At 36.0% G+C, this 13083-nt stretch overlaps 1 protein-coding gene across 3 annotated transcripts in view; it reads left to right on the plus strand.

The window, feature by feature from the left end:
• Positions 1 to 2912: 2912 nt before the first annotated feature.
• Positions 2913 to 13083, plus strand: part of polg2 (polymerase (DNA directed), gamma 2, accessory subunit) — a 94169-nt gene continuing 83998 nt past the window's right edge. For 2 of the 3 annotated variants that reach the window (XM_026261890.1, XM_026261891.1), the window contains exons 1-3: positions 2913 to 3658; positions 3772 to 3889; positions 4047 to 4152. In XM_026261890.1, the coding sequence (XP_026117675.1) occupies positions 3220 to 3658; positions 3772 to 3889; positions 4047 to 4152 (663 nt within the window). In that variant the 5' untranslated portion in view covers positions 2913 to 3219. The remainder of the gene's footprint in view (positions 3659 to 3771; positions 3890 to 4046; positions 4153 to 13083) is intronic. The other variant, XM_026261892.1, reaches the window with a different exon arrangement.

Below are 13083 nucleotides of genomic sequence, written 5' to 3' on the forward strand. Positions count from 1 at the left end.
GGGGGAAGGGCTTTAAACCTCTGTCTTCACAGAACATCCCTTTGTCAGAGAATGGCAAAGAAACTTCTTTTGTACAGATATATGGACCAGAATGAACTCAAAAAGACTTATAAATGAATCAGTCCATCGCTTCACTCCATATTCATTTATGTGTCACCCACACATTTGACTATCATGTTATAATCACTTATTGTGTATGTTCTTTTTTTTATAACTATGGGATAGCTGAAGGATACATAGTCATGTCTGGTATGTGTGTGATTGAATTTTCTTGCTTGATATTGTCCTGACAATCATTTATTTGTAAAATATATCATAACCTGGTAATAGGAATCATGTCCAAAATTAGACCCTGCAAGGCAGGAAAATTCGGACCACATGCTTGGTAAGATAAACAAATGATTTATGATACCCCCGAGGATTCCGGGATACCCCTTTCAACGGGAGTCCCTTTCACAGGAAACAAAGGCAATGTATCCCCAGATATTTGTTGTGCTGGTGTATCTAATATAATTTTAACCCCATTGAGGAACTCAATGCGAGGGCTAATTACGTGATTGATGGTTGTTCATGTCTATGCAATTTAACGTATTGCTGTAAACTTGGGATTCCATATTTCCATTCTCTTAAACTCATCTTTCCCTAACTTTCGATCTTCCTGCAACTTGTGTGAATGTGTGAGTGCGTGCGTTCATGTGTTAGATTAGTTTATATGTCTTAGATTTATCTAATAAAGCCTTATTCATATTGAAAAGAGAAGTATCTTGTGTTTTGTGCTTAAAGTTAATGTCTTAAACTGCCGATCTTGTTACTGTGCTAATTGATAGTGTTTCACTATAGTTTGGATATTAGTATCCAGCGCAGATTTGATGTTGAACGGCTCGTTCACTGAACCGCAGGGCGTCTCTGTGACCAGCCGTGAAACAGTGATTCTGTTCAAATTCCCTTTAAAATCTTAAATGATTCCCTTTGAGCTCAATTGACCTGTTACCCTTACAATTGGATCAGAAAGTATCAGTAGCACTGTTAGCATCCAAAGATGCAAACAGTTTAGGGGAAGAAAGTGAAGATGAAACCATTGCAGATAGCCGGGAGGGTGAAAGTGTGCGTAGTTTACGTCGAAAGATGACATGTGGAGGGGTAAGTGATGTGTGAGGTGCCAGGTTGAAGTTAAGAGTGAGGAGGAAGTGATCCGACATGTGCAGTGGAGTAACCAGAACATGATCAGTAGAGCAGTGTCACGTATAAATAAGGTCCAGTTGGTTGCCTGATTTGTGAGTAGCAGTTGACATTCGGTTGAGATCAAGAGAGGCCAGCAGAGTGTGCAAATCAGCATACAGAGGTTTATCTAGGTAAAACGACTGAATATATCAAAAGGAAAACAATGATTAGGGACCATGCTGAGGGAGGCTGCTATTGATTTCACAACTCTCAATCAGGTGTTTAAGATCAACTGGGTCAAACAATGTATGCTTGGAGGAAATGCTCCCTTGTTTTTCATTCCAAATGTATTATTTAAATGTGGTGGTTTAACATATTTTCCAAGTTATAATTTTACATGTAATAAGTTACCTATCCATTTATCAGATTTTCACAAGTAAGCACTTGATTCTTGGAAACTGGCTTTTAAACACAATTTTTTCACCTCACAAATGCATTGTGTGGAATAATCAATATATATATGTAAAAACAGGACAATATTTAATAAAGAATGTGTAGAAAAGAATATAATTTCTATTTCAAAATCTATAAACACGGATGGGACTCTGATTAGTTATGAATTTTTTTGTACTCAAAGATCATTTTTGAGAATAATTAATGGTATTTTAGCTAAACTTCTACAGTTTATCAAATCAATCTTAAAATACTCTCCTTTAAATGAAGACGTTCCTTGATTAACGATAGGTGGTATTGACTTGTTACATAAAAAATGCAATAATATTCATATCAGATCTAAGTAGTAAAGCAGTGTCTTCATTGAAATGGATGTATCCTTCTTTATCTTCATGTAACATATGGTCTATTCACAAAAAAATTGTGATATCAAACAAAGTTTAAGAAATCCACCTTCATAATTCTTACCAATGCAAGTAATTTTTATCTAAATTTATGGATATTCACTCAGAATGTTCTTTTTGTGGATCTGAAAAATGAATCAGTGCTTTATTTGTTCTTTAAATGTCCCTTTACAGTACCATATTGGAATGAGATTTCAGTGTTGATCTTTGCATCCTCTAATAACCTTATTGACATCATCGAAGAAATGGTCTTGTTTTTGTCATGTAACACTGGTTCTGTTCTTTTAAATAATACCATTAAAGTCCTATGCTTGTACATTTACAGCTTCAAACCTAAATTTTATTGAATTTTGCTCTGAATTAAAAAGTTTAGTCGAATCCCACTGTAAATTAAAACAAAACAAAAAAGCAGTTAAAACATACCAGATTAAAAAAAAGGTTTTCAATCACCTGTGATTTGAGATATTCTTTAGATGAGATTTCCTACCCCTTACTTGAGTCAAAAAGAAAATTTTTATTTTTTATTATTTGTCAACGTATTATTATTATCTAGTCTTTGATATAATTGTTATTGTATTTGTATTGCATTATTGCATTGTATTATTTTATTTGTTGTTTTATCTAAATATGTGTTATTGTAGTCTGTTATTGTAAATCCCTCTAACAGATTGTTTATTCTTAATCATTGCTAAAGGCTAACTTTCGTTGGAATATAACACTGTTTTCATATGTCAAATGTTACTGACAAAATGTTAATAAAAATAAAATAACAAATAAAATAAAAGAGAGAGAGAGAAGGTGAAAGAAAAAGAAAAGTAAATATCCTGATCCGTACTCCAGTCCAGTCGGTGGCGGTAATGCGCCAATAAGTTATGTTGCCAAACGCCCATAAATACCAAAGAATAAGAAAAATAAGAAGAATCTACACTTTTCCACACTCCAGTATGGTAAATGGCGGTAATCTTAACGTTGGATGCGTCTAGCCTACCAGAAATCTCAAAAGTATAAAAGGTTTCGACAGTGGACCAGGAAGCTTGATGCCAACAGCTGTAGAAGAATCATTTAAACGCGCTCACTGAACAGGCATACAAGTTATTACGGAGTTCATTGCCACTCATCTCATGCGACGTTTAATTTTTATAATATATTATGTTGCTGTCTTTTCATTTATACATGCCAACTGCTAGCAATTGAACCCTTAATGAAAATGTTCCTTAACTGCATCAGAAGGCGTCTCTGGTTTTTAAGCGAAAAGCTTCCTCGGTTTCGGCTGAATATATCTAGGTACAATACTCGTGATGACAGCTATGACAAAACCAGCCTTCTAATGCAACTTTGTGCTGACCGTTATTACATTTCTCCTGAAGCTTTCCACACTAGAACCTGTACATATGGGCCTTTAGGAACAGAACTGAAGAAAAACATTATTGAACAGTGGACTTCAGCAGTACGTTCAAGAGCATTTGTGTTTGGGATCACTACTTCCGTGCAAAGTACGTGTGAGGAATCTCTCAGGATGGTTAATATAGGGGCTTTTCAAGAAATCTTCAACCAAGAAAGTTTAAGTAAAAAAGAAGCACATCAAAAGATTGAAACACTTATGAAAGACAGTGTGTCTGTTAGGACGAGTCTCCTGCAGGGTGAGTGCAGACCCTTCACCTATTTTTATTTGTTTATAGCTACATTACGGATACCATGAGCATGCGATGGCTCTGGCCATCTGGGTATTTTAAATTTATTTTTGTCCCTCAAGGTGCTCTGAAGCAGTATATTCAGGCTTTGGGGCTTGTGAATAGGACATTGCCCTTTGGATTGGCAGAGACAGGTCTGTGCCATCATTCTGATAGTCAGCTAGGACATTCATCTGGTTGGTGAGTCTTTTGTTTTATCAGCTGTGTTATATTAATGAGTGACTTTTTTACTGGACCCAATCTAATGTCCAAGATGAAATAATGTAGTAATTACCTAACTGTTTTGCCTCTCATATGACTGAAAATGTAACTTTTTTTTTTCATTAATCTTCATTAGCTCATTTGAGGTTACTAAGTCATCTTTAGTCTGGTTCTGTTCCCCTCGGACTTCTTCACAGTGGATGGACTACTGGGCTCATCAAAGACTGCAGTGGTGGAGGAAGGTATGGCAGCACAAACAAGGGTGAAATGGGCACTGACAAACATTGAGTGCTGTGCCACTAACCCAGTACCCTAACAAAATAAAACACACTTTATGCGACGTGTACATGAACTGTTTTATATATATATATATATATATATATATATATATATATATATATATATATATATATATATATATATATATATATATAAGATTTTATATTAAGAAATTAATATTAAATTAAATAATAAGCCTGATAACTAAAACATTTAAGTTGCAAGTAGGAAAAAAAAAAGCTAAAAAAATTGTGATGACCTTTTATAGTGCACTCTGATAAACTTTTGTGTATAACTTGTGAAATTGACTGTTATATATGCTGTAAGAATTGTATATCCACATGTATGCAGCAAAATATAACACATTTTAGAACTAACAAAATGTTACAGCTACAATGTAATAACCATCTGTTTCAAGTTAAGATATAACTTTGAACAAAATATCGATAACCATCACAAAAAACAAAATCATCTGGACAATACCAAATTTACAAAAAAATATGCCAAGGTCCAAGCTCAGCATATAACCAGCTTCCCAATAAATTCATCCTGTGTAGGTTTCTTTTTAGATTTTGATATTTCAATGAAAACTGATGATCAAAAAAGTGAGTCTTTTTTTCGGTCATTTGTCCTCCGCTCATTCGATTCACATTTAATTAAATTTATTATTTTTCTGATATTTTACTTGCCTTTAAAGAAAGTCAAGTATGTCTTCTTTTCAGAAACAGGTGCTGCCTTTTACTTTACTCTGGTAGTTTGGTACTTTTACTTGAGAATATTTTTTTTAAGGAATGTTTCTGCGGTTGGCAAAGTTGATAAAAATATTGCTTTTTGTATATAAAAAACAAATGCTTATTTGTCCATGAAGGTAGACATAGTTTGCAAAAACTGTGGTCGGAAAGCAGATGCAAAACAAGGAAACGCATCTAAGATGTTTACCTATTCAGAATATCATCATCCTGTGCAGATACAGCTATGTCCCATTTATAATTTAAGGTTAATGCATTATGATTTCCGTGATGTGAAGCACAGAATCCAGTCATGACAGTGAATTTACAGTAGCTAGCTACTCTTTGTATGAATTATTAATGATAAATGTTATTAAACTAATAAATAATCAATGTAGGGCTGTAGCTATCGAATATTTTAGTAATCGAGTATTCTACCAAAAATTCCATCGATTAATCGAGTAATCGGATTAAAATGTGTTTGTAATTAATGTGCAATATTAATTATGCAAGAGAAAATAAGACTCCTGGGTCTCTTAAAATGAAAAACTAAGTTTCCTTTTTTAGAAAAAAATTTTTTTTTATTTTTTAAAATGAATGCAATGCATACATCAAAAATAAACATTTAATTACCCATTGTTTCTCTGTCTGTAGTTGTACTGTGAACAATGACAATAAGTTTAAAGATAAAAAAATGACAAATAATTGTCCGGACTTTTATTTTGACAGGTTGACGTACCTTTACAGTTCTGTGTATGTGATGTGACGCTAGTTTTACTCAAATCAAATGGTCAGATGCTCATGAAGAGACTGCAGAGCAGTTCTGGAGATGTTGTTCATGTGTTCACGTCCTTATTTAGTGAGACAGCAGACGCCGAAATCAGACTTCTGCGCCATTCATTAACAGAGACACACAGAACTTGAAGATTCATATTTAAAAAGACTGTTCCGGCTTAATATTTACAGATATTAGTCCATATCGTGATTTGATGCAAGTATAATGACCTATTTTTGATTAATTCATTCAAAATTTGTCAAATTCCGTGCCATTCCGCCTTAAACTGTAAATTTAGTTTTTATGACTGGATTCTGTGATTCTCTCCGCGTTTTCTGCATCGCAGAAATCATACGGTTCATCAATGATAAAATTTTCTTGTTTTTGATTAAATTGGAATAAACCGTGGTATTTTCTGAGACGATTATCATACCGTGAAAATCTCATACCATTACAACCGTAGCGTCAAAGCAACTGAACAACATTCATTGGGAAAACAGTGTGTCAATAATGCAAAATTTAATTTAAAGGCAGTTCATCATTGAATTCAGTGATGTCATCTCTGTTCAGTTTAAATAGTGTCTGTGCATTTATTTGCAATCAAGTCAACGATATCGCTGTAGATGAAGTGACCCCAACTAAGCAAGCCAGAGGCGACGGCAACAAGGAAACAAAACTCCATGGGTGACAGAATGGAGAAAAAACCTTGGGAGAAACCAGGCTCAGTTGGGGGGCCAGTTCTCCTCTGACCAGACAAAACCAGCAGTTCAATTCCAGGCTGCATCCAGGTCAGATTGTGCAGAAGAATCATCTGTTTCCTGTGGTCTTTTCCTGGTAGTTGTCTGAGACAAGGTCTTTACAGGGGATGTGTATCTGGGACTCTAGTTGTCCTGGTCTCTGCTGTCTTTCAAGGCTGTAGAGGTCCTTTCTAGGGGCCGATCCACCATCTGGTCTGGATACATACTAGATCCGGGTGACTGCAGTGACCCCTCTGATCTGGATACAGACTGGATCTGGTGGCTATGGTGACCTCGAAATAAGAGAGAAACAGACTAATATTAGCGTAGATGCCATTCTTCTAATGATGTAGCAAGTACATCGGGTGTTCCTGGTTCCGGTTTACCTAATTAATACAGCCTAAAAATCCTTTAACGGATTTGGATATTAGAAGCATATTAGTATGCTATGTGTAAGCCAGGTTAAAGAGATGGGTCTTTAATCTAGATTTAAACTGCAAGAGTGTGTCTGCCTCCCGAACAATGTTAGGTAGGTTATTCCAGAGTTTAGGCACCAAAATAGGAAAAGGATCTGCCGCCCGCAAATTGATTTTGATATTCTAGGTATTATCAAATTGCCTGAGTGTTGAGAAACACAGCGGATTATAATGTAATAGGAGATCATTCAAATACTGAGGTGCTAACCCATTCAGGGCTTTATAAGTAATAAGCAATATTTTAAAATCTATACAATGTTTGATAGGGAGCCAGTGCAGTGTTGACAGGACCGGGCTAATATGGTCAGCCTAGTAAGAACTCTTGCTGCTGTATTTTGGTCTAGCTGTAGTTTGTCTACTAATCGTGCAGAACAACCATCCAATAAAGCATTACAATAATCTAACCTTGAGTTCATAAATGCATGGATTAACATTTCTGCATTTGACATTGAGAACATAGGCCGTAATTTAGATATATTTTTGAGATGGTAAAATGCAGTTTTTCAAATGCTAGAAACGTGGCATTCTAAGGACAAGATTGCTATCAAATAGCACACCTAGGTTCCTAACTGATGACAAAGAATTGACAGAGCAGTCATGTCTTAGACGGTATTCAATGTTAATACATGCAGAGTTTTTAGGTCCTATAATTAACAGCTCTGTTTTTTCAGAATTTAGCAGTAAGAAATGACTCATTATCCAGTTTTTTATATCGACTATGCATTCCATTAGTTTTTCAAATTGGTGTTTCAATTTATATCATCAGCATAACAGTGAACGCTAACACCATGTTTCCTGTTGATATCTCCCAAGGGTAACATGTAAAACGTAAAGAGTAGCGGCCCTAGTACTGAGTGAGCCTTGAGGTACTCCATAGTGCGCTTGAGATCGATATGATACCTCTTCATTCACTGCTACGAATTGATGGCGTCATATAAGTACGATTTAAACCAGGCTAATGCACTACCATTAATGCCAAAAAAGTGTTCAAGTCTATGCAAAAGAATGTTGTGGTCAATTGTATCAAATGCAGTACTAAGATCCAATAGAACTAATAGAGAGATACAACCACGATCAGATGATAAGAGCAGGTAATTTGTAACTCTAAGGAGAGCAGACTCAGTACTATGATACGGTCTAAAATCCTGACTGGAAATCCTCACAGATACCATTTTTCTCTAAGAAGGAATATAATTGTGAGGATACTACCTTTTCTAGTATCTTGGAGAGAAAAGGTAGATTCGAGATCGGTCTATAATTAACTAGTTCTTTGGGGTCAAGTTGTGTTTTTTTTGATGAGAGGCTTAATAACAGCCATTTTGAAGGTTTTGGGGACATATCCTAAAGACAATGAGGAATTAATTATTAGGGCTGGACGATTATGGCCTAAAATCAAAACCTCGATTAATTGAACATTTTGCCTCGATTACGATTATTGAACGATTATTATTATTATTATTATTATTATTATTATTTTTATTTTGCCCTCATAGTTCACTGACAAGGTTTGTACTGTAAATATGATTGACTATCAGCAGTTATTTTATCTATGTTCGTAACATTTCTTACTAGGGTTGGGTATCGTTTGAATTTTATCGATTCTTATCGATTCCTAGTTTCGATTCCAATAAGATAAAAAATCCAATATATATATAAAAAATTAAGTCAAACATTTAGATGTCAAACATTTTTACAAAGCATTCTGTTGCAGCTGAATAACATGAGCAAAAATCAGCATTCTACAAAACACTGCAAGAGGAATTTTGCCTGTGATTAAAAAAAAAAAAAACATAGCAAAAACAACTACATTAATATAAATTTCAAATATTAAAGTGTTAAAGACAAGTAAACAGTCAGTAATAAGATCAAACAAATTAATTAGCAATATCATAAATCTGTACAACTAAACTAAATTTCAGGTACAGAAAATAATTAAAACTTTAAAAACACTGCAGAGTTTTCTTTTTATAAATAAAATAAATATTAATCAAGTAAAGTTATTAATATATTCAGTCAAGACCAGTGAATGATTTTCTTTTGTTCTTTGATTAACATTAATGACAGGCAGCGTGTTTATCAGGCTGTTGTCTCTTTAAGCAAAAATACTGTACATGTGTTTTCTTTCTCATCTGTTTACGTTCACGTAAAACAGAAACGGCTGCGTTTATGATGATATACTGATGTAGTTTTCTGTATCGTAGTTTCTACTCGGAACAACCGTTTCTACAGTTAAAATACACAGAACAGTCAGAGAACGGACACAAACCGGGAACCCAGAATGGACACAAATTGGGAACCCGCAGTGCGACCGCTGCTCTCTGTGCACGCGCTTCTGCTTCATGTGCGCACAACATGCTCTAAGTTTTGAGATTCTAAGCTACTTTAGTGATAAATCACAGGACAGCCCTGACAACTAGTTTCTGTGTTCCTCTGTCCACGTGATCTTCATAGATCCTGTTTATATGAGTGTTCGTGCCACAATGCAGCTGCGCGAACATGGTAGCTCGATATAAGAATACACATCCGTTCATCTAATCGCTTGAATGTCCAAACCATATACAACTGACAAAGTTTAGTGAAGACGCAAGGCTCACCGCTCACACCGCTTTGCTCTCCAGTCAGTGGCATAAAAGCAGAGTCATGTGGCTACACACGCGCTAGTATGCTTTTAAGGGGGGAGTGTTAACAGGATTTAAAAACCGCAATAACCGAAATGGGAAAATTACGTCGGTTAGAGGTTATGAATTTCGGTTTTGATTATTTTTCGATTAATCATCCAGCCCTATTAATAATAGTCAGATGAGGATCTATGACTTCTGGAAGCACCTCTTTTAGGAGCTTAGATGGTATAGGGTCTAACATTCATGTTGTTGGTTTAGATGATTTAACAAGTTTTTACAATTCTTCCTCTCCTATAGTAGAGATTGAGTGGAACTGTTCTTCAAGGGGTCTATAGTGCACCGTCTGATGCTATACTGTAGCTGACGGCTGAATGGTTACAATTTTATCTGTAATAGTATCTATTTTAGAAGTAAAGTAGTTCATAAAGTCATTACTTACGGTGATGTTGGGAAATGTCAACACTTGAGGCTTTATTTTTCATTAATTTAGCCACTGTATTGATTAAATAGCTGGTGTTATGTTTGTTTTCTTCTAAAAGAGAAGAAATGTAATCGGATCTAGCAGTTTTTAATGCTTTTCTGTAGGATAGGTTACTTTCCCGCCAAGCAATACGAAATACCTCTAGTGTTGTTTTCATCCAGCTGCGCTCCATTTTTCGGGTTGCTCTCTTTAGGGTGCGAGTATACTCATTATACCATGGTGTCATACTGGTTTCCTTAACCTTCCTTAAGCGTAAAGGAGCAACTGTATTTAAAATGCTAGAAAAGAGAGAGTCCGTCGTTTCTGTTACAATCATCAAGTTGTTCTGAGGTTTTGGATATGCCAAGGAATTCGGATACATCAGGAAGATAACTTAAAAAGCAGTCTTTTGTGGTAGAAGTGATGGTTCTTCCATACTTGTAACAATAGAATTTACAATTTTGGCTATATGAAGTTTGCACAGAACTAAATAATGATCTGAGATATCATCACTGGGGTGCATAATTTCAACACTATCAACATCAATTCCATGTGACAGTATTAAATAGGGGTGTGCCGGTTTCAGAATTGGTGATGACGGTTATGACGTGAGTCAAATGTGACGGTTCATAACATAACCGTCGGGGGGGGGGGGATTTAGTGGATCTACCGTAGAGTCAATTGGTTGTTCTTGGAGATAGCGCGTTAACTCTGTGTCAGCGCGCGCTCTGATCGGTAAAGGGGCAGAGATTTCAGACCTCCATTTATTAAGGAGATCGGTCACAAAACTCATCATCCGAGCCAACGTTTTTGGAGCAAATTTCAAAGCCGCACCCGCCCGCCATCCGCTGATTGTTTTGCGGTCTATAGCCATGCAATGCTTTGCTGATGCGAGTCGCAAAAAAAATGCCATTGTCTGTTCTAGAAAGGATGCAGCAAAGATATTTAATGCTATTGTATGAGGCATAGGCCTACGCTGAGTTTCATTTGCGATGAGATGCGCTCTAGTGCAGTGCAAGTGAACGCGGCGCGCTGGTGCTTCCATGTCGGTTATCATTGTCTGCTATATTTGCTTTTTATTTATTAAAATACACGCAATTGGTTGATGAAACATTTATTAAAATTAAGACAAAATTTGTACAAAACGAAATTCGTTTTTAAGAAAGGTTTTCTACAAAGCAAAATTTTATGAAGTGGTAAATATCATGTCTGACGATTTACAAAACTTCATTAAGTGGTAAAAACCATGTCTCCCGCTATATTGCGCATCTTATGATCCTATCTAAAAAATGTTTGTAAAAAATATTTTAATGACACTGTTTTGGCGGTTATAGAGTTCTAATGACGGTGTTCAACTATAACCGCCGGTCTCACGGTTATATACGAACCGTCACACCCCTAGTATTAAATCTAGAGTATGATTTCGACAATGAGTAGGTCCTGAAATGTGTTGTCTAACCCCAATAGAGTTCAGAATGTCTATAAATGCTGATCCCAATTAATCTTTTTCATTATCAACATGGATATTAAAATCACCAACTATTAAAACTTTATCTGCAGTCAGAACTAACTCGGATGTAAAATCACCGAACTCTTTAATAAAGTCTGTATGGTGCCCTGGTGGCCTGTATACAGTAGCCAGTACAAACATAACAGGGAATTTATCATTAACATTTGTTTCTCTGGATAATGTTATATGAAGCACCATTACTTCAAACGAGTTATACTTGAAGCCTGCCCTCTGAGAAATCCTGAAAATGTTGTTATAAATTAAAGGAACACCTCCCTTTTGCCTTTTAGACGCTGCTCATGTTTATAACAGTAGTCTTGGGGGGTGGACTCATTTAAGATAATATAATCATCAGGTTTTAGCCAGGTTTCTGTCAAACAGAGGACATCTAGATTATGATCAGTGATCATATTATTTACAAAAAGTGTTTTCGTAGAAAGAGATTCTGATATTCAATAAGCCAAGCTTTATCATTTGTTTATCCGTATTGCATCTGTTGTTTATTTGTTGAACCTAAATTAAATTGTTAATCTTAACTTGGTTTGGACGTTTTTTGTATTTTCTATTTTCAGGGAACAGACACAGTCTCTATAGTGTGATATCTGGGTGAATGAGTCTCTATGTGCTGAGAATTAGCTGACCTCTGTAACGTGAGGCAGCTAGCACACATTCGGTTTAGCCAGTCTGTCTGCTTCCTGACCTGTGCCCCAGTTAGTCAAGTATAAACACTAAGACTATTTGCCATATTTCTAGAGAGAAGAGTGGTGCCACCCCATGAGGGATGAAGACCATCTCTTTTCAACAGGTCAAGTCTGCCCCAAAATGTTCGTCCAATTGTCTATGAAACCTTTGTTATTCTGTGGGCACCACTTAGACTTCCAGCCACTGAGTGATGATAATCTGCTATGCATCTCGTCACCACGGTAAGCAGGGAGGGGACCAGAGCATATCTTACATCGTGCTTGCAAGTTCACACACCTCTTTAATGTTATTTTTAACTGGCAAAGTCAAACATCAGTAGCGCCGGCATAAATTACAATCTTACTGTATTTACTTTTAGCATTAGCCAGCACTTTTAAATTTGCCAAGATGTCAGGCGCTCTGGCTCCTGGTAAATTTTTGACTATGGTGGCTGGTGTCTCTGTTCATGTTCCGTACAATCAAATCACCAATAACTAGAGCACTTTCATCAGGTTTCTCAGTGGGTGCATCACTGAGTTGGGAGAACCTGTTTGTAACACACTGAAGTAGGAAACTTACAATTTTAAGTTAAGTAGAGCACTTTTAGCTGTGTATAAATATATATATATAGTAGGTGTGAAACGATATGCGTATTCATATTGAACTGTTCGGTACGAGGCTTTCGGTTCGGTACGCGGTACGCATTATGTACCGAACAGTTCGTTGGACTAATTAATTAATGTTATGCGTTCAACAATGTAGTGCAAAAACCCAAACGATGTAACAGGCAATGCTCCTGACACCCCCGAAGAAAAAAACAAAAACACCAACTTATATGTTTATGTTAGGCTACAGAAATAGAAGATCCTCCAATAACCAACAGGTCTGATGTTTGGGTGCACTTTG

This window comes from Carassius auratus, unplaced genomic scaffold (assembly GCF_003368295.1).
Source record: "Carassius auratus strain Wakin unplaced genomic scaffold, ASM336829v1 scaf_tig00215944, whole genome shotgun sequence".
NCBI lineage: Eukaryota > Metazoa > Chordata > Actinopteri > Cypriniformes > Cyprinidae > Carassius > Carassius auratus.